Below are 26443 nucleotides of genomic sequence, written 5' to 3' on the forward strand. Positions count from 1 at the left end.
TGCTTTAGGGCAGGAAATAAACAAAACGTACAGTAATTCATCCTTCATCATATGACTTTTATAAAATAAAACGTATTGAAGTTTTTGTATGTCGTCTAACTTTTCTTTATGGCTTTACTATTTTCACTCTTAAATCTCACTTTCCTAGGTCTGACACTCGAACAAAATGTAAAAACAGAAGGATCCTTCAAAACCTCCATCGATTTCGACCCACAGAGAGCTTGGCAGGAAAGATCACTGCTTAAAATAGATAAATACATTTCCGGATCAAATTTGTATCATCATCATTTTTACATGGATGTTACAGTGACTGTTGCGATGGCGATGGCGCCCTCTGGCGGAGAGATGGAGTAAACCGTATGAAACGCGTTGACAAAAGACCAAACCGCAATAATGTTTAACATAATTTATATTTATTTTCTTTTGAACAAAATGTTAATAAATGTATTTATTTTACGTCCAAAAAAGATTCATGACTTGTGGGACGCAGTTTTATAAATAATTTCATCCAAGTCTTCTTGTAGAAAAAAAGAAAGTAAATTAGCAAACTAAAGCATCTCTAGTATGACAATATGACAACTTTATCACATTTTTTTCTCTATATTTGAACCCTTTTTCTCATTTCAAGCGTCATTTTGTACATTTTCTTTAAGACCTCTGCGTCTCATCTTTTGAACATCCAACTTAGTCCTACTCTTCGACTCACACCAGCTTCAGACAACCGAAAAATGCTGCAAAAACTCTCAAAAAACAGACAAAAACCAAGGATGCAAACGGAAAACACAGTGAGGTTCCAACAGTGGCAGAGTAGGAAGGGGAGGTCTGGGAGGGGCCAGGGCTTGCAATTTTTGGGATCGTCGGTACTTATTTACACAAGGAGGTGAGGTCGTGGGCGATGTTGGAAGTTGTCGGGTGGGGTTCATCTGCATAGATCCACAGAACACAAGAGATCATAGATACAAGAGTGGCCCCAATACATCCGCAGCTGCTGTCTTCAAGGGAACGAAAATGACACATTACCAGGATAGATGGACTCCAGGGACAATGGACGGCCAATGCAACATGATGTGAAGTTGTGATGACATCATATTCTTTCAACAACTATTTAAAGGAAATACTATTTTAACTCAGATGATGAGAGCAGTGATCCTCAAACAAGGATGACCCTTGAACCGTGATGTTGTGACCGAAGTACTGTTTTAGGCAGAATCATCATGCTTGTAAATTGAAAAAAAAAAAAATGTCCAAATTTTCTCCAGAGTCATGTGTCAAGATGCTTTTTAAAGTTTATTTTAAAAAAAAGTAGTGGTTTTGGCAGGCCGTGCCATTTTTTTTACTAAACTATCTGAAGGACTTGAAAACAAAGCCAAAATGAATCCAGTCCACGTGAAAAAAAAAGTCCTCCTGCTGTCCTTCAGATGTTCTTCTAAAGTTTTCCTTTTGTTCAGTTGCACTTTGAAGCAACAACTGTGCAAACTAAAAGTTGAGAAATGTTCTTTTGAGAGGCATCCAAAATAAGATGTCTTTCGTATTGAGGTTTGGAAATAACCAGTTAGAGACTTGATAAAATATAAAGGACCAGACACTGCCATCTAGTGGGCTTGGAAAGTGAGGACACTATTGCTCCAGATTCTTTGTTTACTAATAACAGTATTATAGAGCAGATTTATACAAGTATTAAAACAGTATTAAATGTGTTTCACAATCACTTAATTAAACTGAATACGTTAGAGTACTTTAAGAAGCTGCCATGGATAATGTTGGAGATTCTGTCGTCAACCGGTACAATAATTTACTCAGTTAAATAAAGAGTAAAAACTTTGGAAATGGACGTGTTTTTGGATCACTGCTCTACAACGCCATGGAATGAACCAGTCAGATGATTCGGTTTTTTTCAGTTCACTTCAGGATAAAAGAAGAGGTTTGAGGGGGAGCGAGACCAACCCGTCCTAGTGCAACCGTGCAGTCTTCTAGCAGCAGACGGGGAAACGAACAAAAACTGAAAACTGAAAAGGATCAGCCCTTGAAACCACTGCCAACTGCACCAGGACGCCAACTCAGCCCTTTTCTCGCGTGGAAGTGACTGCGGTTCACCAGCTTATCGAAGGCCCAGTTTAGGAAATAGTCTACAGACGGATGAGCAGACTGACAACCTGCTTTTACTGTGAAGAAGAGACGCCTTTTTACTTCAATGCAACGCTCCACCTGCAGATCCCATCCTCAGGGCAGAGAGGCACTCCAGATCAGAGGTCTCATTTATCAACCAGCACAAATGTTTGTTGATCTATGAGAGAACGCAGGTGCGGCTGAGGGACACAGAGAGACTTGAACCTCTTCTGAGGGTCGCAGTATTACCTGTTTTACTCAAAGATTTTAATTTAATTAGGGATGTATACAATTATCATTACACTGATTTATCAAGTAATTTTTTGGAGGATACTTTAAACTCCAAGCTTGTAAAAAACTATATTATTCTTGTGTTGCAAATTAAACCTTCGGTCGCTAGATGGCAGCAGTCTTTGCATCCTCTGCAGCTAAATAAACAATTAAATCCAGCGAGATCCTGGTAATGACGGAATGAGGACGAGAGGATACAGTCAACTTCAGGAACTTTTAAAGCTTATTTTGGTGAATTTTGGTCTAAAAAAAAAAAATGAAAGTAGTTTTGACTGAATCGAGAAATTGTGCAACACCAGAGTAATCGGACAATACTACAAATACCGTAAATCGTTTTCCTAAAGTATCACAATATATCGTATTGTTGCCCCTGTATTATGACAAGAATTTGTATCGCCAGATTATTGCCAATACACACCCCTACATTTAATTAAGCTCATAACTTATCATGGCTTTATGTGTCATTATTTCTTTTGAGCTGATAAAAAATAAAATATTCCTACAAAAAATAAGCAATGAAATAAAAATAATTAATCTAAACTTGTGTTATTGACTTGATAAAATATTCCTGAACAATCATTGCAGGAAATTATGAAAAATAAATTTTGAACAACTTTTTGGAGGTACCTTATGATACTGAATTGAATTTGGTGGATAAATGAGACCCCGAACTTTGGTTTATTACTCCTTCATCTCGGCAGCAGGTTGCCTGGTATCACCTGCGCTTCCTCACAGCTCTGACTACACCGAACCATCTCCAGATCTGTGACTTCCCAGACGACATCTTGAGGTAAACTTAACCTTTCAGAAAGACTTCCTGTCTGTTCGTGCTACTCGGCATCTAAATCCCAAACACCTCTGCAGCTTCATCGCCTGCTTAATGGTCCAATAAGAGAGAAGAGAACGTGAGCCAGTCTCAGAGCACTTAAGGTCCTTAAATGTAGGCATGTACTGTTAGAAGGGGATAAGAAAACGCTGAACATGTGGAAACCACAAACATTTTGCCGAAAGAGACCTCGAGGGATGATGGACGGGCCTGACCAGCAACAGTACACATGAGGAAGGAGGGTTTGTCTGGGGTGACGGAGGGGGGAACACGGCTGATATGTCAAACAGATTCTGACACCTGGAAAAGAGAGTGGGATAAATCTAAAGGTAACAATGAGTGAGAGCGCAAACTGTAGTCAAGCTTCCCTCCAAACACACACTGAAACGCTGGGAAAGAGGGCCAGGGGGACAGGGGGGGGTCAGTGGGGACAAGTATGCTAGAAAACATGAGACGAAATAGAAATAAGGAGCAGATTTCAAGTGGCAAGAGGTCAATCCTTTTTAGAGGGGGAGTTTCAAACATCCCGGTTCTGTCTCATGTCCAAGTCCTAGCACCCAAAACCTGCCGCTCTCTCGGTTGGTCGACGGCTTATTGGCGGCAGGTAACGGAGGCCTTCTCCTGCAGGTCAGAGCCAGATGTGTCCCCGGCCGCCGTGACATTGTAAAAACGCCTCATCCTTTCCGTTACAACATCGATTTTCAACCCCCAAGGTTCACTCCTCGTTAGAAGCGCTTTCCTCCGGCGAGAAAATGGCAGCCACGCCGACCAAGGTAGAGTTATGGGAGGCTGAGATGATGATGACAGTGTGTAGAAGGACGAGGGCCAGCAGGCAGATCTTCAGTCGCCCGCTGCACAGTCTGGGGTTTGCAGCTGAGGTGACCGAAGCCCCTTCTGGCTGGCAGGAAGAAGCAGTCCTTTGTAGCGTCTCGCCTGAGGGGTTGTCCAATATGGAGTCCCATCGGACATCACAGCACTTGGCCTTGCTATCTGAAGAATGGTCTCCCAAGAGCCCTGAGAAGAAATACGTCACAATAGTTCAAATCCCTGAAATTTGCATTAAGCAATTCCTTATTACAGTAGAAACAAATAAATGTATATTTACCAAATAGGAAGTATAATAGTGATATTGTCTTTATCTCTGTGTTAGTCTTCCTTTACCAAAATAATTCATAATCCGTCTCTCATCTTATAGTAAACATTGACATCTTTGTACGTCACAATAATATAATAATAACATGAATAATGAAGGTTTATTTTTGAGCCCAACATTCTGTGGGCCACATAAAATGACTAAATGGGCAGGATTGGCCCCGTCTTTTAGTTTGACTCATGTTCGTTTCTAGTATAACTACTTTGAGTCTGACGCGTCCCCTTTTCTTCATGTATTAATTTACCTTATAAATATAAATTACTTACTTACTTACTTACTTGGACAAAAGGACATGGTATTGCAGTGTGTTCTTATTTATATTGGTGGTCAAAAGATTAATAAAACAATGGTAAGAAGAAGTAGTAACTTCCATCAGTGGCAGGAGTTGAAAACTTGTTTTTTTATTTTGGTTGACAATGACATATTTAGCATGTTAGCATATTGAAGCTAGCTACACTTAACTACTTAAATTGATCAAAAAATGAGAGTTGAATTCTACAATTTCTTGCTAATTTCATGCTTTTGTAAGGTTATTAGATCCCAGTGGGCCCAGCATTAAATGTGTTTCCTAAAATACTCTCAAAAGTAACAATAAAAACGTTTTCATCCGTGTGTTCAAACAATCGGATTTCATAAGATTTATTTCCTGGTTGTGTCTGCTGAGCTGTGATTGGACACTGGTTGTAGGTTCAGCTCAAGTATGTGTGCGTTTATCAAAATAACAAATACATGACAGACACACTATTTTAATGTTTTTTGGTGCGTTACAGAAGCGGTGATTTGTGTTGGTTATTATTTTATCAGGAAATGTTCTATGAGGAAAAAAGATAATCTGAATAATTATACATTGTTGTGCCCCTCAATTAATACAATAAAGGACTGGTTTCATACATATTCCTTAAGAGTTAACTCTTTATTTTGGAAAAATAAAACACATTCCTCCAGGAGAAGAAAACTCTCTGAGTAAATTGTTTTCGTTTGTTAAAGCGCTTTGTGACTCTGGTCTAGGAAGGCGCTTTACGAATTACCTTTACTTTACTTTACTTACATACTGTATTACTAATGTAAAATACAGAGCTGGGCTGTTCCCAACATCGCCACTAGATGTCATCAGAAAGCCTTCGGGAGGCTGTGAGACAACCACATGCAGCTTTAAACTTACATTCCCCTCGTAAGAATTGAAAAGTGTTAAACAATGTATACACATATGCTTAAAAATTCTTTAATAAGAGTACCTAAATGTTAAGTTATAAATTAATTATCATCATCATTATTATTATTTCGATTGTTCTTCTTAATTAGATTTCTCAACATCATATTCATCTCCAACACCGTTTAAGAACATCTTTGTTTTACTTATGAACTGGTTATTAACCAACTACCTGTGCAGATAAAGCTTGGGCTGCCTCCATGGATCAGGTCGTCATTGTCTGGCAGGATGAACGGACAGCTCTGCTGGACCTCCAGGCAGTACTGGTGGCACGGTACCTTCCTCCGACATGACTGCTGGGTGGTGGGGAAATACTGTGCACACAGCCAGGGCTTGTAGGCCGTCTGAGGAGGAGGAGGGGAGAGGATGGGTAAGTATTTCATTCACATAAAACATCCTTCTCAAATTGTCTTTTCGTTTTCTGTGAGGGATAACACATTATAGAGAACATGACATACGAGTTCAAAAGGCATGCATTTTGCAAACTAAATTGTCCTGTTAAATGTTGAATTGTAATTTAAAAAAATGTCTAATTGGGTCATTTATATATTCATATATATAATATATAGATGCATCTATTATTAGACAATTAATACATTCATAATTAACAGGTGTTTGCACAACACAAATAGTCATTAAGGAAAACATTAATCCAACAGATTGGTATTATGTCCCTAAAATCTTCTGCTGCTCTGCTTCACTTTGCACTTCTTGTTCTCTGGGAGGCAAAATAAAATCCACAGACTGGTACATAAGGAGGCAGATGGTGATATCTAATAGCCAAAGCCTCCGGTCAGGAGAAGAAAAAAAAAAAGAAAGAAAGAGGAAAACAAATTTAACCAGGAGCAAACACAGTAACTGATCCATTCTCATTTTTAGCAACTCAATGGCTTCTTATGGAGATAAAGTGAAATAAAATGTAGAAACCCAGCTTAACAATGTTCACCTTGTTCTAAGACATCGTCAAGCAAAAGAAGTCAAAGTTGAAAGCGGCCAAAACCCTTACAGACTTGTCGAAGCAAAAAAAAACAAAAAAACGAATGGCGATTGTAAAATTATACATATATTAATACATGTAACAAGTTATAAATAGAATAGAGAAGTGTACACGTTCCTATATTATATTAAATTGAGCTCGAATAACTCATATGGTGTACATTTCCATCAAAATGTAACATATTTTTATTTTAATTTAATACAACGAGCAGTAATTAAGTATTTTTATGCATCAATAAATATATATTTATGGTAAACATGTAATCGAAATTAGATTTTTTATGGGGGGGGGGGTTACCCCCTTCTGCCCCCTTTCCCATGACCTGATCAAGTATCCCCTATAAAAACTTTACTGAAAGGTCAATATTCTAAATGCCTAGTTTCTAGCATTTTTTTGGAGAGATATTGTAACAGATGTATACAGAAAAAGTCTAGTCAATAAAAGGTAAAATAGGCAGATTGTTGCATTGCAAGATTCTTGGCAGCGCAGACAAACTAGCATACTAACAAAAAAATATGAAAAGCTGTGAAAGGGTCAATTGGTAAATCCAATTTATTAGAAACACTTCATAGAGACAAAGTCCAACAATGTGTAACAAAACTTTGTCTAAAAAAAAGTGGAACACATTCCTCAGCAAAAATTAGGTAAACATAATATTGCGATTTCCAGGAGAAAATTCTACCCCAACTTCAGCAACCGCTCTAGAAATGTTTGAGACCTTTAAAGAAGGATGTTGGAAATCACAGAAACCATGAACCAACACGCATTTTGTAGCCATGCTGCTGGTCACATGTAGGGCGGGTTATGGTGCGCATGTGTTCGCCGTCAGGTGTGCGTCATCATCGCGGCTCATTGTGTGCTTCCATGGCAAGGTTGCACCATTGTACGTTTCAGCACCATCAGCTATTCACGTCAGACACTCTCGGTCCTCAATGGAGGAACAGGATGTTGTATTAGTGAGGAAGTCTCTCTCAATGAAATCACTGGAAGCAAGACAATAATTGATCGTTCAAAACCAATATTATCCAATCCTTCCACTGGATTAACCTCTCGTGACTAGTCCTGGTGAGATCGGAGAAGATACTACTTTCACAGAAATCTCTAACCAAGATCTTCCTGAATCCTTTTCCCAGTCAACATGTCCTGACCAGAAATCAGAACCACCATGTCATCTACCTGTTTCCAATGTTCCCCATCTTATCTATACATGACAGTCCAGACATGTATTGTCGGGGTTTCTTTCTGGAAAAAAAACCCCTTGATTTAAGGCATTGGGTGAAGTAGTAACATTTCATTTTTGCTTGTTAAGATTATATAATTAATTTAATAACATTCATGTGAACTGTCAAACTCAACATTACATTAAAGGTGTCATCCCTCTCAAAAAAACCCTCTTCAATGGTGAACTGAACAACTCCTATATTGCATTGTCGCCCAGCCAACCAGTCACAGCTGTCAATCACTTTGTGACATAGCAACATGGACGTCGATAAGAAATACAGTATTGTAGCGACCAATCTGCTTTCACTTATTATAGCTAAATAGAGTATGTAGAAAGGAGGAGTTCACCATTTTGATGGCACCATAAGTAAAATGGGTGATGTAAGTAGTGCTCTCAACTAAGTAATGTTGTCGGTATATAATATAGTATAGTATATTAATAATTAATTGCCTCCTAAAGTGGTCAGTGTGCCACTATTTTAACATGTCACCACGCTCCTCAGTTACATTAAAGAGGTGCCTCATTCATAATATCAAGTTAAATTGGTATCCATTGGTGTCCAAGTCTCTTCTTCTGTGTCAAACACCATCTAAAGCAGCTGGAAAATACCATAATCAGAAAGCGATATTTATCCCAACATGGAATCATGACACATGGAAACGGAAATAAATCTTAAAAAAATGCTTTAACCTCCGATACACTTCATCACGATATCACATGCGGGTCTGATTGGCTTCCTGCTTAGAGCCAACATCCAACGCAGATAACAAACACTGTACATGTAATTTTCATAATTATAATAATTTGATTATGGTGATGAGGATGATAATGATGTGAACAGCATGGACCGGCATGCTTTGTCGGATGGGAAATATTCGTGGTGTGTTCCCGTATTACACCCATGTGTCTGGAAAAGTGGCCCAATAGGAAATGATAATTATACTTAAAGATAAATGATTTACACTTTTCTTTTGTCCACACAATCAGAAACTGACCACAAATGATATGAAATGATCATTACATGGTGGTAACAGTGAAATTGAACTAGCAGAATTTCAGGAGTTGGATTTCTTTGGGGGGTTTTTTTCCAAGAAAATAAAGAGTCATATTTCTAGTTTCAGGATGATTAAGTCATTTCTTTCTTTGGAGAAATAAGAGTTACGACCTAAGCGTATTTATGACGCAAGAGTTTATGTAAGAATATTTTGTGGATGAGTAGACGATTATAACTTGCTGAATAGATTTGAAATTAACATTTTGTGATGCTCCTCAGAAACACTCCCTAATCTCTATGGTACCATTGGTTGGATCAAAATCAGAGTAGATCAATGAGAACAAACCCATATATATATTAATGTCACTTAAATATATGTACTTACTTTTGAAGACAACGGTCTGCAAAAAGATTTTGGCTCCTTTTGCGATCAACACCCCTGGTTTAAATCACGTGCATTTCGTTTTTACGTCTTGTTGTGAAATGTAACATCTGTAGGGTTTGTTTTTTGGGCACTCTTACACCGTCTGTAAATGGTGGTGATCTTAAATTCCGGTCGGCGATGAGATCATCCGTCATGGGATGCCCCAGCTTTCAAAAGAGAAGCCAAACAATACGTTCTCAGTCCGACAGCAAACCTGGGTCCTCCTGCAAATGTTTGCTGGCAGCTGCGAGGGCTAAAGCTTCCTTGGCTTTTCAATAAAGCTCAAAGGGTGCTGCCCCGCTTTCTGCTTGTTTTCAGTTTGTGTGCACATGCCTGAGTGTAGATCCTAGTGTGCGCATGCCAATGAGTGTGTTTGTGCTCAGCGTGAAAAGGGAAGCGTATAAGGACAAATTGAGTTAGTCAGGAAGCAGGCCTGGGGTCTGATTTGATCAGTCTAATGTGTGATCAGTGTGAATGGGAACGTGGCGCTCACACAGGCTCCTTCACCATGCAGCTCAGACTGGTTCAAACCTCTCAGGAAGGAGGCCATGATAACCAAAAGGAACGACTCAAGAACCCAGACAGCCCTTTTTGCCTACAAACACTCGCGCACTGGATGGAGATTTGATTTCTCTTTGAGATTGCGAGTGAAATTTCCATCCTCCTACATCCTGACCAATCAAAGATTGAACATTAGAATTGAACAATTTGGCAGACGAGCGTCAGCAGCGATGCTATCTGGAATCAACCACCCTGATAAAAGTTTTGCAAGAGACTGGCAGTGGAACAAATGAGGGATGTAGTCAGATCGTACGAGTGCTGCACCAGCAAGATCGCACTACTATCAACTTTATCTACCAAGTCGTTTTCTTTCCTTTCATTTCCTTTGATCCTTCAACTTGAATACAAATCATGTTTGAGATGTAGGAAGTTAAAGGGATAGTTCACCCGAAAATTCAAATTTAATTTTCTACTCACCCTCAAGTCGACTAAGGGTTGGGGTTCTTTCTAGAGTTATAGGCAGAAATGTATGTACATTTGTCTGTCGCGAATGAGCCCCCATTTTCTCTGTCTTTGTTTCTTAGTCTTAAAAACATCCAAATGCCTCCATACTGCTCATCTGTAATGTCCATCTTGTAATGACACTAAGACAACAGTAATTGTTCGGAAAAAAAAGGAAACAAGTCAATATTTTAAGCTATTTTGTAGCAGAAGCTAAAAAGCTATCATGCTACACAGACTAAATGCAGCGCGAATCCCAGTGTCTACTGTCTACACTACAAGCTCTCGCTGCCACGTCTTTTTTAAAGCACTCTTTTTAAGTCCATGCAAGCATGCGAAAGGGACAATAAAGTATTTAAAATAAATTAAATGACATGACCTTGACATGCTTGTTTTGTTTAGTAAGTTAAGTACTATCCTTTCAGTAGTCGCAGTAATTTTCTACGAAAGTAAGTAAGTAAGTACGTAATTTGTATAGCGCTTTTCCAGACCAGGGTCACAAAGCGCTTAAACAATCAAAACAATATTCAATAAAGTATATACTTTGAAGGTCAAGATAAAACTGAAAACACAACAGGAGTTCCAGAAAATCAAGGAAAAGCCTGAACAAATAAAAACATCTTAAGATGTTTCTTAAAGGAGTCAGTAGATCCATCAAACACAGAGGGAGAGAAAGATCGTTCCAAAGCTTAGGAGCAACAGCCTGGAAGGATTTCTCTCCTCTGGTCCTGAACCGTGTTCAGGAACCATCAGTAGATTCTGATCCACAGACCTCAGAGCCCGAGCTGGGGTGTAAAGCTGGATCAGATCAGTGATGTAAGGAGGAGCCTGACCATGAATAGTTCTGAAAGTAAGAACCAGAATTTTAAAGTTGATCCTGAAAGAAACTGGAAGCCAGTGAAGAGTTTTTGTCTAATCCTGGTAGATTAGATCTTCATCTCTTGAAGATATGTTTCTTATCAAGTGTTACATACTTTAAGTAAATCTGCTGCTTCTCAATGGAAGTAGAAACTTGAGAAAAAGGTGTCGCTATCCTGTCATTGACAGTGTAAGTTGACCCGAGCCTGGCTTTGATGTAATGTAACTGTCTTCAGTTCGGTGGGATTCGCTTCTCAAGGTTTTTTAGTTTTTTTTCCCAACAGGTCAATTTTGTCCATTTCACCATCAACCAGTGCCTCACAAGAAGTGTCTGTCGGGGTCTGACAGCGCCTGTAAATGTGAGCGCAGAGCAGTGTTTCCTCAGCAGCAGAGGGCTTCCCCTCACCGCTCGGCTGCCTGTCAGAGCTGTGGGAGAGCAGACAGGAGGGAAGGAAGCACCACAGACGGAGGTGGACATCCATTTGCATTTCATCGGGTGAATTTTCAAAGGTGAAACCTAAACCTTTAACTACAATATAATCAGTTCAACATTGTGTGCGTGTGTAAACAGTTGTTTATCTTTCACATCTTTACTCCAAGACATCTTTTTTTTTATCTTGCAATAAGCCAACTATATATGACAGATATTATGATTCCAACAATGTCTTCTAAATGAATGCTCAGAAAACTTAATTTCCTTCTTTTATTAACAGTGAACCCGTCCCTCTGCATTCCAGTAAATTGTCTTCGCTGGATTGGTTTGCTCTGGTCGCAAATCATCTCCCGCTGCATTAAAGAGAGGATTCTTGACTAAATTAGGTTTGGTAGCATAAATATGAGACAGACCATGTAACTTGAAGCCTAAAGTTTAGACGAGAAATCCAGCAAGACACTATGAATAAATAGGAAATCCATTACTGCAGTCCAGATTGTAGATGAATAAGAAAGAGAAGGAAATACTCGTCTGAATTGGCAAGAAGTGGCGATACCCATCACAATACAGGTGCCAATATATATAACACTACAATATACTTGTAATACTGACCGAGTACTTGACTCAGGTGTTCCAAAAATGTACAGAACGCATGACTTGTATCGGTCATTTGTTTTGAAACCAAAATATGCCCAATTGCTGCAGTCGAATGTATCCTCTCGTCCTCAGGCATCGCCGAGACCTCACAGGATTTCAGTGTTTCTTTAGTTCCGGAGGATTACAAGTTAAATTGCAACACAACAATTAACAAACGCAGTGAATACTTGCATGTTAATTGTAAATTTTTAAAAAAGATACAATTTATCGAAACATAAACCACAGAATTACTATGCTTTAAAAAATGAAAAAATGATTGAACCCAATATAACAATATCATATAGTGGGAAAAAAACATGACCATATTTAAGTGTAACTATATTTTCTTACACCCCTAGAAGGAAAAGACAAAAATAATAGCTATAGAATAAAACATTATTTTTTTCCATTTTGAGCAATAGTTGTGGATAAAAATAAAAAAGATTTAAAGAAATGAAGGCAATATCAAAATTACTAAGTAAAACATAATTAACTTGAAAATTGGATCAATGAAATACAATTGTAATTTGTCCGCAAACAAGATCATTGTTGAGCTCTTATAATAAATAATGTACCTTTTAATAATAACCTCAAAAGCCGGGATAGTTGGAGAGTTAAGAGGCCGAATTTGATGTCCCTGGTATTCCTGACAAAAGGAATTCCACTGCTTCTCTGCAATATACAAGTACTTTACGTTTTGTTTTAATAAACATGAAGCTTTATACCTTAAAATGTGTAAGACTCAATAGATGGTTTCAAGGTGAAGAGTAATTTAAGTTCAAATTTCTCCCAGCAAGATAGTGACATAAACACTCAGCGGCTGCGAAGAGGAACGACAGAAGCAGCTATAAAAAGAGTATGAGTCAGCGACAGAGTGAGATCCCACTGAATGACAGATTATTACCAATCACATAAATCACTGCTCCGTTAGATCGTACGGCGGCTTTAGTTTTTGAGTTATTTTCTGTTTTGTTTTCCTCTGCTGTAAATAAGATCTGTTGCTTAAAGTGAACCAAGACACAATCCCTCGGCTCTCGTTCAGAGAAATAATCCTTGAAGACACACACGGGACAAAAACCTGGAGAAATGTTGATAGAATTGATGAGTTCAATCCCAAACAGCCACCTTGGGTCACTGATGTCCTTCTTACTGCACCACTTCTCCTGTGATTTAGTGTTTCCAAACCAGCTTTAGCTGGTGCAAACTTAAAATAAAGCACCCGCTACATGTGCCTGTTCTGTCGATTGTTTCTTTACTATTTAAACTGATCAAAACAATAAAGTTACTGATCTGGTTGTTTTATCTGATAGCGTATCGAGGGGATTGGACACAATATCTGCTACACAACAGCTACTTTCACTCGCTTCTTCTTTCTGGTTTTTAATGTCTATCAATTCAAATTACACCAACATAATTTTTATAATATTATATTTATTTGATGGCCCGAAGAAAATCAGAAAGGAGTACAATAGTTGCGAAATTTAGGGAGGTTTTATATTTAACATTATTTAACATTTAAAACTGTAACTTCTCTTTTAACAACAAAAGGTTAGGAGCTGAACATCAGTCACATACTGTAATCTTGGCATCAATGGATCGATGGTGAGATGTTAAAAATGGCAGTGTAAGAACGGATTTAAAGAAAAAAAGACATAAAAAAAGGAAATGTAATAGAAGCAGTTGAGCCAAAATGCAGCTGCTTCTTTTGTTATCTACAGGAACAAGACACAGCAACTACCTGTCTGACCATAGGCTACTCAGGCTACCATTACCACATAAACAAACATGCATACACAGCTATCTGCTGTAATTATCATTTCATTAGCAAGTCTGTAGTTGATAAACATCATCCTCTCTTGGGAAGTCAACATGGCCACATTCACGGCCTGTTGCCAATTTACAGAGTCGTGTCCGCCTGACATACACTGTTGACTCGAATCGTTCTTCATCAAATGCATAATCGAGTACGTATGAGGATGGATGGAGGCTGGGCATTTTTTTTTAAACTGTAATCACAATTATTAATTACGATTGTACATGATCTTAGGTATGAACCATGTGGTGGATCCCTCAAGGAAGGCTGACAGCTGGTTGAATCAAGGCTTCATCACATTGAAGCGAAGCTGCATTTCAAATTAAACTGCGATCCATCAATGTATTCTGATCTTGGAACAACCATAACTATATTTAAATAATCGAATAGAGCTTTGGATCCAAGCTAACAAGTGTTTTCAAGATACTTACTTACTCTGTCCAATAAACATATATACACTTGCTGACTGTAAAGTCAACTTCTCTACAGAGTGACTTTAAAATGACCACATCTTGTGAATTATACCATTTAGTGTAATTGACGTAATGATCCGAGCTACTAACAGGAGGAACAAACAGGAAGCCCTCGATTCTTCATCGGCACTTAAGTCACTTTCTAGGGGAGTGCAGGGGTGATATTGAAAGGTGAAAACGGTAAACAAAAGGCCTTGATTAGTGATCAATCATATCGAATGGATCCCCGAGGCTTCCAGAAAACCTGAATCTCTTTCACCGGAACTGCCCAACAGAGCCAACCTGCACGTTTGCATGAGCACAGAGGTGGCGTCCATTTCCCTGAAGCGCGGTTTGTAGTTGAGTTCCGAGAAAGCATGATCATGAATGTGGATGGCGGGATTGGTTTTCCGCCTGGTTTAGCACGCAGATGCGGGCGCCGTGCTCTGAATCGGTCGGAACCAAAAATGTGTTTTCAAACAGGTTGCTCGTGTTGCAGTACATAATATTTAAAGATACAACCTGATTTAAACGAGTGCGCTCTAATGTGCGACGCTGTGATCACGGTGCTCCGGCAGCGTTGAACTCAAAACCTTTTTTTGCAGAGAGTATTTCGAGCAGGATCAGATCGGTGCGAGGATTGCGAGCAGGTCTGTGCGGTAGTATCGACGTGACACGGTGCTTCAAATCAATGATAAATGCTGAACAAATGACAAAGAACACATCAATCCATAAGTGGGTTGCTGGGTTTAGCAAACCAACATACAGTACAAACAGCCATTCACTCAACACTGCCTCTTGTTGGCCTGAGTTAGTGTATAGTAAAGACCTTAAGCTCCACCTACAGGCCATTTATCCTCTGGCGGACTAAAAATAGAAGCAGATCAATATCCGTGCACATCCCGCATAGTAAGTTGGGAGTCAATCATGTTTCCATGTGATATTTTAAAAGAGACATGCTGGGATGTTTTGGAGGCCTAAGAGAAATTGTTAAGGTATGAGCTAAAGTTGAAGGCTCTGTCGCACGAGCCGTTTCAGAAACAAATTTAAAATATTTTTTTCTGTTTGTGTGTTTTTTTAAAGCATATTAAGAAGATAAACTGTCGGTGAGTCTTTTTTTTCTACATCTGAACATTTTTTTTCCAAAAGTAAAGCAAATCGACCAGAATCAGAAATGGCTGTATTGCCAGTAATGTTAAAAAACAAACAGATTAACAGTTTATTAATTATTCTGGATGAAAGAACGGTAACATTTGAACCTGGTGTCTTAAACTCTCACTTCCACAGTGTCATAAGCAGAATCACATTTGGACTAGATGGACGCCAACAACAACATGGGATAATACTAAAAGATTTAATGAAGGAAGGATTCAAACGCTTTCATAATGCATTGTATATAAAAAAAAAATTATGAACTAGAGTGCAACTTATTAAAAGATGCACCAAGTAAAGTAAAAATGAAAGAAGAAGAATAATATTCAGGCCATTTGTCTATGAGCCGCAGTTGTTGTAATGTTGTAATATAAGATAATAACCCAGAACATTTCTCTCTCTCAAAAGTGCTTTTAATACAGCAGTATTAAATAAAAAGTAAACAATAACAAAACACAACCACAATATTAAAACAATCATTGTAAATCATTGTAGGCCACCTGCTTTTAATACCTTAGAAAAGTGTGTTGTATTCTTTACAAGGAAAAAAGGTAAGATAGTTAAAAAGACAGCTTGGTTTAGATTGCCAGGTGTTGGAAGCAGGTTCATATTTGAAATCTTCAATTCCCTTATATTTATTTTCTTATGCATTAGGATACATTCTTAAAGTGCATTTCCAAGACAACTGTGATGCCAGTTTAAGGTAATTCAATAGAGCTGCTACATTTTCAAGCAAGATTGTGAGTCTAATAGGTTCAATCTGAATGAGTTGGAAGGAAACATTAACGTACATATGTAAATATATTTTAGGAGTGGAAAAGACTTTCAGTTCGAAGTACTAATAGCATCGTCACTTAACGGTTGAGTGACGTGTCAGTCCACAGCATAAATTGCAACTGTACCAATGCACTTATTTCACGTTACAATAATCTATATTCAGTTCACAATATGATTTAATATCATATATTCAGCTCACGGTACAATATTTTGATTCTCTTGCGTAATCTTTCTTTGTGATTCTTCAACTCTCTTTTGGTTGACTTATGCATATGTCCAAACATCTACTTTAAAAGCAGCTGGAGACAACTGTAAAGTATCCTCTCGTCCTCAGTCATCTCCGGGATGTCGCAGTATTTCATCGTTCATTTCGCTGCGGATGAAGACTGCCGCCATCCAGCGACCAGACGTTTATTTGAAACACTAAAATGAACAAACGCTGTGAACATTTGCAATCAAAATATTTTATCTTAAACACACTTCATCGAATATGAATAACACCAAAAAGTTGATCTATGAAATACATTTAGCCTATTGAGGAAACAACTAAACACAGATACAGTATACGTGTATATAGACTATGTATTTTGAATGAAGTCAAAGACAGGAACGAGACCATAACTCGGTCTCGTGAGCAGTGACAGTAAAGCGTGTTCGGGAGAATGAGAGGAAGCTGAAATTGCATTTAGCTTAAATGGATCAATGAGGCCTTAATGGCATGAACATGTAACAACAGCAACTACTGTCCATTTTGCAAGAATCTTGTGGTCATTCTCATCATGCCCTGCAGCTCAGTCACCCAAACACAGCAGATGTTGATACTTGAAGAAGAAACAAAAGCTTGATCGATTAAAACTTTTTTTTTTTTTTAATCATATTTTACAACTACTAATGCTTGACGTTAAAGCAACCAGCCCAGTCTAAACAAGTTGGTTTAACCACCAATAGCCCTGTAAAATGAGATGAAAATATCAACCGTATTATGTGATTTTATTTTAACACACTGAGAATGAGCTATACATCTATGAACAGAGTGCCCGTCCCATCCCAAATAGGGATCCGTCCAGCCTAGCTCAATCGTACTTTAGGTAGGACACATAGGGCCACATCCAGGTGTTGATAGTCACCCAAACTTTTTTTCTCATTTGATGGAAATTGGAGTTCATGAGTTAAAGAGGTGGCTGGATCGAGCAACTCCAAGTGCTACAAACACCACTTTTCCATCCACCCCTGCAGTACGAACTTTAGCCTTGTCACATAAACTGCTCTCCTCAGTGTAAAAAAAATAAATAAATATATAAAAATGGGTCACAAAAGTGTGGCACTCGAATTTCACATCCAGCCCTGGGATGAAGGGCTGAGCACTTGTGAAGAGTTGAGGATGGGTCTCTCCGAGGTGGCAGCGAGGCTCTTAAAAAGCCCTTAACTCAGGTGGCCACTTGACAGACGAGTTTGAGGGTATGGAGGGCAGGTCAGAGCAAAACCTCGGCAATGGGGATCAAGTAATTACGGGTCATCCACATTTTCTTCTGAGCAAGTTTCCTGTAATGGTGACTCACCATTCTTGTTGCTAACGTATGACAAGAGCGAGTAGGAAAAGTTGAATTGGACTTCACTAGAACAACAGAAGATAATGTGTTGAAAGTGTTAGCAATGTTGCTTCAGATATGTACGACTTGAACTCTCATAAAAAAAATAATGATGGGAAGTGGAAGAATAAAAATGATATACGTTTTTTTGTTTTGTTACAAAGATTGACATCGGTATGTTTTGTTATTTTCTGAAGAAGTTTAGAGTTATACTATATATATATTTTAGTGTTTAAACCTTGTTTTGTCAAGGTCACCTAAGGGCCCGAAAAAACAAATGTTTTCGCGGTATCCGTTCCCTTGTGTGGTCTCTGGGTCAACTGCATATGTATTTATAGAAGCCGGGGAGGTCGCTCACATTTGTTTCCAGGCCTTCGGGTCACCTTGACCCAGAGACAACACAAGGGTTAGTTATTCCGTTCTTTAAATGAAGAGAGGGTGGTCCCACACATACAGGCATGACCGACAGCTTTCTAGGTCCATCCCTTACATGCAACAAAATTATGTGTTACAAAAAAAAAATCATATGGTTTCAGAATCACAGATAAAAAGCTGCACAAACCATTATTTTAACTTGTAACAAGGAAGTTGAAAAAAGGTTGATTGCCATTTTAAAAATAAAAACAATGATACTATGAAAGAAAGTTAAAAAAAAACAAACAAATGTAATTATGTTATTATCAATATTTCACTCTATTGTAACTGTTGTTCTGAACTGAAATTGCGAACTTTTTTCTCCATCTAAAAAGACAACGACAACGGATAAATCCACTGAACAGTGCCTATGTTTTTAAATTGAACTCTGACCAAAACTCCTGCACTATGTTTGTGTAGTTACACTCTCGATTTCATTGTTATTTTTTGTAATTTTGCCTTGCTTTTGTTCAACTATGACGTGTGCTGCTGCCTTTCTTCCAGGTCACCCTTTTTAAAGAGATCTTGATCTCAACGGAGCTTTTACCAGGTTAAATGAAGGTTAAATAGAATGAATGCATTCAAGTAAAATGGGGTGTGACACAATTACTGTGTTATTACTTGGTAAAAATATTTGTCAGCCGAAAAAGATGAGTTAATTTATTAATTGAGAATCTAAGCACATGTCACGCAGCCCTGTAAGAGATGGAATAGTGACGTTCGGGTTGCAACCGATGACTCAATTAACCCGAATGAGTTGATTAAAAAAAGTTCCCTTGACTAATCGTTTGAAACGGTCGTGAGCAAATTCTGATAGACATGGACGGTAATTTCTGCTGCACGTATGGAGTAAGGAGGAGTTAAACATTCAAAATTATCAGGCAGTAAGTGTTTTGAATGACTTGACAAATTGACTGATTTCATTCTCAAACACTAAGATGATTGATGGCTGCCATCTTATTGGAGTATTCCACTGAATACGTCAGCAAATGGATTCTGTTAAACATGAGGATAGTAATTCGCCCACAAAGAACACCCACTTCTCAACAGACGAGTCATTGCATCACACATTTAAATGGTCGTTTTACTTACGAACCTTCAAGTGACTATTGATATATTCAACAATACATGCGACAATTCTTATTGCCCATCTCTTCTGTAAATCAGAGATAGTATCAGAAAAAAAAAACACTAGCTTTTGTGGAGAGCACATCTCTTAAAGCATTCAGAAAAAATGAGGAGCTCCGACCGACTCTGTTTTTTAGTTTTTAAATTCCGTCTTAGAAGTTCTTATGTATTCAAACTTCTGATTGGTTTGCTTAACATATTTCATGTTTATATATTTAATGTTTTAGCCAAAATTAACATGGATATACAGTATTTTAACAAAAAAAGTTTTAGATTTTATTTCCTGGGACCACTGACTTGAGCACCTTCGGGCAATGAACATGTGGTTTTATTTTCAACTCACAAGAGTGTCAAAACTAAATTATATTTTATTTATTTGATTAATTTGAGTCAGCCAAGCAAAGCTAGTCACAATACACCCTTGTCATTTTTGTTTTTTGCTGTAGGAATGCAACAAAAAAAAAGGTCAGTATATAGCAGGTGTCAGCAAACGGAGTTCCTTCTCTAAATCCGGTAACTAACAACACATTTATCAGGACAAACATCAGCCTCAATCATCCTAATGGGCCACACGGAGCTTAACTGGGACTCAAAGATAACCCTTAACCTAGTCTACTGTCCACACGCAGCTCTGGTCTGTGAAGCTTTCAGTAAATGACACATGCAGAGCCTTGGAGCAAAATAAGGTAATATGAGATAATCCCATTATCAGTGAGTGGTGGAGAATTCAGATCTGGACGAATGCTAGCGCGGCGCAAAAGCTACACAGTCATTACTCCTTCGATGTCAGTTGAATACTACGACGTATACGTGTGCATACAGTACACAGATGCCATAAGGCTTAAACACTCCCTCGAATTAATCCATTTATATACAGAAAGTATGAGCAATGGACTAATTGATGTCAGGCCCGTAAATGAATGGACATATAAGTCTGACCCCGGAGGTGTTTCACTGCCAGAAAATCCTGCATTTTCACCGCATCCTCATTGACTTATATTACTTATTTAATGAATTAAACTACTCTCCTTTTTGCTCTAATTAAATCTGGTTGTAAAGCTTTCTTCTTTTTTTTCATTAAAACAAAATGGAACAGAGTTGTTCAATTCATAAAAACGGGAAAAACAAAGTATAATTCCTCATTTTATGTTATCGAGTCTATGCTGATAATGTTGATGGGAAAATACAAGTAACTGTTTTGTTCTAAATTGGACCCGTTAGGCATGAGAGACCTGATAATAATCATTAGCCACTGACAATACAGCTCTTAAGATTACTTGGAAACCTTCCGGTGCCTGGATGTGGGTCACGTCGGACCGATTCTATAGCCAAAGCTGGCAGCTTATATGCACAGGGCCGCGTCATAGAAGGAGTGAGAGCTACACAGCTCTGTCTTGTCGTGTCCAAAGTGTATCAGTGAACACACTTAGACATTAGAGTCCTACAGTAGATGGATAAACTAGCTGGTCTCAGTCTTAAATTGTTGTGTGAAGTTGATTGATGTGTTTAACATCAATAGAAATGGAGAAAAATGTGTTTTACAAGGGAATGTTTTGGTTTATTAAAGTGATAGTTCAGCCAAAATTCAAACTACTCATTTTCTACTCACTCTCAAGTCAACTGAGGGTTGGATTTATTTTCAGAGTAATCCTTTCATTTTAAGAGTTATAGGCAAAAATGCAAGTTCATTATAACGAAACAACAGATCTTCGTCTTCATCTTTCTCCAAATTACGCACTTTAACATACAAATACCTCCATGGTGCTTATCTGTAATGTTCCTCTTGTATTGCAGCCTTGACATAAGGAATTGCACTAGTAAAAATGTAAACAAGACTATATATTATTATTTTGTTATAGTTTGTTTTTGGCGGACATTTCCAGCCTACTGTCTACACTGGAAGCGCTTGCAATAGGACGAGTAGTTCTCGTCTTTGGGACATAGCAGCAGCCTCTAAAAACAACCTTAAAATATAAACGTGTTTTCCTGAAAAATTCCTCTTTGAGGTTTTAATACATTTTTTTTGTTTGTTTTTGTCATTTTGGAGGAATATGAAGACGCAGTTGCTACATTCAAATACATTTTTGTCTATACCTATAAAAAGGAACAGATTACTCTGAAAATAATCTCTACCGTTAGTTGACATGAGGGTGAGAAGAAGAAGAAATTTCAATTTTGGGTGAACTATTACTTTAAGCGCCAATTGAAGTCTGTACACAATCCATGTTTGGCATGTCGTATAAACCATTATCTATTCAACAGATACGACACACTCACATTTTTGTTGTAATTGAAGGAGACATAACTTGGCAAAGACAAACAACTTTGCTGAAATCAATAAAATATTTTGCTGAAAGATCTTTACCAATATATTTCGGTTTGCCACATTATAACTGCTGTTTGAGTCTGACTCACTAGGCCTTGCTGCCTCGAGATCCCTCCAAACACACGTCTGAACTCAAACCCTTTGAAGACGGGAGAACACAAACTAATTCCAGACTACGTTTTTTACCTCTTCCATCATGCCGACCGCAATGCGTCTCCTGCTGATGTCACAATATAGCCGGGGTTTTTTCTAGGCACCGACTGTGGCCTTTTGTTAATGTCAGATATCTGTATGAAAACAAGCATGTTTGACTTAACAGACTCACAAATTTCATAATTTTATAGAACTGTATTGCATGTGGTCAAAATCCTGTCGTGAGCGTTAAAACGGGAAGATCCTCACTGGTCCAAACAGCGATTCTGATAACCCTATAATGAGTCATTAAGTGGTTAGTGGATTTCCTTCTTCCGGTGACTTAATCGCCATGAAGGCAGATTTCTACTTTGCAGGGAAACATGCGTTATCAGGGGTTGGAAGGGTTATTGCTGAGCAGTACACTGGCTCTAACACACGCACTTCATTCAGTCCTGACGTCAGACACTTTCTGGAGTCAAGTAGGTGACCTACAACAGAACATTCACGAGGATTCAAAGCGGGTTTAAATGAAGCCCAGCAAGCAAAGCAACCCATGATGTGACACTTAAACGTGGTGTAGAAGAAGAGCCCCACATTACTTCCATCACAAACTTTACACTATAATCTTTGGATTATATGGGTTCGCAGCCACCAGGAGGCGCCCTAGCAGGAAGAGCAAGAACAGGAAAGGGATAATAAGATAATTTCCGGAACAAAAGGCAGGGATACTGGCGAGAACAAGCACTGTTGATTATGTTTTAACAGATCGTTTGCCCATCACCCAGACGTCCCCGCAACTGAAAACAAAAATATATGTCTATAAAGGTAAGGTAAGGTAAGGTAAAACTTTATTGATCCCTCAGGACACATGTATATACACATGTATATACAGTATATACACATGTATAGATATAAACGCAGCTTTTATGTTAACTCTTGTGTTAACTCTGGGTCAAGGTGACCCGAAGGCCAGAAAACAAACATAATAGTTGTATCCCTTGTGTTGCTTTTGGGTCAAGGTGAATGACCTCCACCACTGCATGTGTATTTATGGAAACCAGGGACACCAAGGATAAAACAATTACATTTTCTTTCTGGCCTTTGGGTCACCTTGACCCTGAGATAACACAAAGCTTAGACTGTTGAAAAAAGAAATAGATATGCTGCATGTCATCTTGCCATCAATTAATAGATGGTGAGACATTGGAGACGGCAGCGTAATGGAAACTTAATAAACCAGACTCAAACTTCATGAACTACTTTGCAACAGAATGACTGAATGAAAAGTATATATTTACAGGCAAGTTGCAGTACTAGAAAACGGGAACACAACCGTTGCACAAATAAAGGACATCAACATTTCTCAGCCAGTAGCTTTAGGAATAACATGAAATAGAAAAAAAAAAAGACAAGTTTTTGTGGGGTTTTTTGCCCGCTCGGAGCTGGCAGAGAGCTTTGAGAAGTACTGCAGTGTAAGTCGGTCTGCAGCTGGCGGCTGACTGCTCCGAGTCTGTGATCTCAGGGTGATGCCTCGCAATATGAGCCTGCGCATGTGTTGTGTTGCTGAGGTGCTTGATGTTAGTTTTGCAATGTTTACACACTGTGTGCATCATGTCCAGCTCGGTGCTTTATGGCAATTGGTATAATTCACCCGACATTAAGCCAAATCATAGTTACAAAAGGAGGCGGATAGCCAGCTGATTTTTAATTAAAACATTTTTTTTTAAGTTTTATAAAAATCCATTTAGGGACAATCTACACCAATTCTGAATATTAGCAAATGATAATCATGATTCTTGAAAATCCATTTATTTTGTATCTTTTTCTCCAGCTGTGAAATGATATGAAATAAATAAATGGCACCGTTTTTCAGGACAGCGACCACATTTTTGACACTCAAAGAATAGCTAGTGCGGTAAACATAACTGCAACCACAGAGTTTTGTTTGAGAAGGCATAGAAAAGCGAACAATAATAGTTACATGTCTATACCTTCTAATGGAGGTACACCTCCAGGTTAAATGAGTTCACTCTAATCTTTGCAGCCCTGATAGTAAACTGTAGTTTTCCTCCCTTTACCAAACATGAAGCCACATGTGACGTGATCTTCTCTCCATGTGGCGGATTCATCTATGAGGCGTATGAAAGCACCACTGTGCCGTGCAGCGGTTAAGCCTTTCCTCTCTTCCTTATTGTCATGCAGCACAGGGATGCACCCATTCATAAAAGGGTTGCAGTGGAGTGGGCATCCTGAGGGTACAAACACCTTCTCCAAGGCAACAGCTGCACAACATCCCTGCAAGGCAGCCCTCATAAATGTGGCTTGGAAAACAGGTGAACAATTGTCAAACAGCAAAGCCATGAGCAGCTCATGCATACACCATTTTTTTTATTAAATAACTTGAAAAAAACTGATCAGCAGTAAGAGTGTGTTCTTTAAAGTTAAAGATTTTAGCTTCAGAAGTGTAGGTTAGCCCCTGCATGTTTGGTGGAAACCAGGTGTGAAGCTTCCCAGGAGCACAATGGTGAAGCGCTTCGCTAAAATAGACCACTTTTCCTTTTTTTTCTGACCTTTTGAGAACACGTATTGAGAGAAGCGGATCGTTCGGAAAGGAAATGAGACAAGTTGGATCCAGTAAACTTTCAAAAAACTTTGAGCAAACATTGCATTTTACACTCAAACAACCGATAATAATAACAATTATGTTCTTCTTAACCCTAAATTGTATTATTGTCGTGAATCACTTCATCAGTAAATGTATAGTACAGTATAGGGGTGTAAGAAAATATTAACACACTTAAATGCTTTTTTTTTTTTTCAGTCAATATTCTAGGTTTTTTAACGTTTGTTCATTTTTGTGCTGCAATTAAACTTCAGGCCACTAGATGGCAGCAGTAATTACTCACTCCGCAGCTAAAGGAACAATAAAATCCCGCAAGATTTGAGACCAAGTACCAGGGGATACAGCCGACATAAGCAAAACTGATGATGACCATATGTTTTACTAATGCACAGTTACAAATTCCGCAACATTATAGTCAAGTACTCTGGCAATACTGTTGTTCCCGCAGTAACGCAATATATTGCTTTGTTGCCCCTGTATCGTTAAATATACTGGCACCATTTAGAACTAAAACAACAACTACATACTCAAAATCTGATTATTATTATATCTGCATAACTTCTTCATAATGTCTGCATTAGAGAACTGTGTTGGAAAAATAATATTCTACTTTCACTAAAGTGTTTTTTTGGAATATTTCAAAATTTACATTCACAGCTAGAAGATGTTTAGAGACAAAACAAATTGTCCATTAGAGTTTCCCTCGAGCTCATTCATCAAGAAAAATGAAATAAATAATATTCGTACTACAACTAGATTATTTAAAGCTACAAATATTCATAAATAAACAAATACATTGAATGGAAGCGATTGGAAATAATTCAACAATACATGTATATTGTAAACAAGGCAAGAGAGGGATATGCAAGTTTATTTTAATAAAGTTATCTCCAGATCTAAAGACATAAACATGTATCCACCTGCATGAAGTTGCTGATATGGCCTACATGAATTAATACAAATCAGTCAGTACGTCTTTTTTAACTCACTGGCCGGGTCCATATGTCCAATCCTGCCACTTCTGTCCAGATAAGCAGTTTGTTTACAGGCAAGCCTGTGATGTTCCACCTCGGGCTACAAGCATCAAAGCAGCCCCTGGAGCTGCTTTGCTGCTATGACCACCAACAGTATTTCTATCAAATATCATCAGCAGGAATGTGTTCCTGAAGGTCCTCCTACTGACAGGGAAACAATACATCGAGTGTATATTTCCGCAGTCTATAATCAAAGATGATTATATAGATCAGTGTGAGTCAGCAAACATACAGTAGATTGTGTGACCTCTTAAGGCAACAGACCATTCATTCAACCGAAAGCTGCCATTATCAGGAGGACTTTACTGTAGTGCCTTTTTGAACAGAAACCTTCAGCAAACCAGTAGTTCCTGATGTGGCACTGGGGGCTCAATGCTAGAAATTAGTATAATAAGAAATGAACAAGGAAACTAGAGCACTATGTCTGACACGTTTAAATGACTTTCACGGTCATCATTGTCATTATATAACAAGCCTTTTCACCACAACAAACAAGTTCAGATGAAAATAATGTATTTTATCCATTTACATACAATAGTAGGTGTTTTTAGTATCACCCAGTTAATAACATAATAAACATAAAAAAACATCAAAACTCAAAATAAAGTAAGACCAGAGTTTTGTGGTGATCGTGGATAGTAAGTGTTGAAGTTAACAACAATGTCTTGATGTGTGGAATGCAATTGATGTGAAAGTGGGGAAACATGGCTTGCATTATCTTGAGCAGATATGAATAAAAAAACAATAAGAATCATGATTATCACAAAAATAACAATAAAAGAAACCATATAAAATAATAACTATCTTACCTATTATTTTTTTGACCACAAGTACCTTTGTTTGGTTCG

At 38.2% G+C, this 26443-nt stretch overlaps 1 protein-coding gene across 1 annotated transcript in view; it reads right to left on the bottom strand.

The window, feature by feature from the left end:
• Nucleotides 1–391: 391 nt before the first annotated feature.
• The window catches only part of LOC148079817 (NALCN channel auxiliary factor 1-like), a 29227-nt gene continuing 3175 nt past the window's right edge, over nt 392–26443 (bottom strand). Inside the window, exons 2-3 of the mRNA XM_087791515.1 lie at nt 5759–5930; nt 392–4237 (exon numbers count right to left, since the gene is read on the bottom strand). Coding sequence (XP_087647641.1) covers nt 3939–4237; nt 5759–5930 — 471 coding nt within the window. The 3' untranslated portion in view covers nt 392–3938. The remainder of the gene's footprint in view (nt 4238–5758; nt 5931–26443) is intronic.

This window comes from Callionymus lyra, chromosome 5 (genome assembly GCF_982586985.1).
Source record: "Callionymus lyra chromosome 5, fCalLyr1.hap1.1, whole genome shotgun sequence".
NCBI classification, from domain to species: Eukaryota; Metazoa; Chordata; class Actinopteri; order Syngnathiformes; family Callionymidae; genus Callionymus; species Callionymus lyra.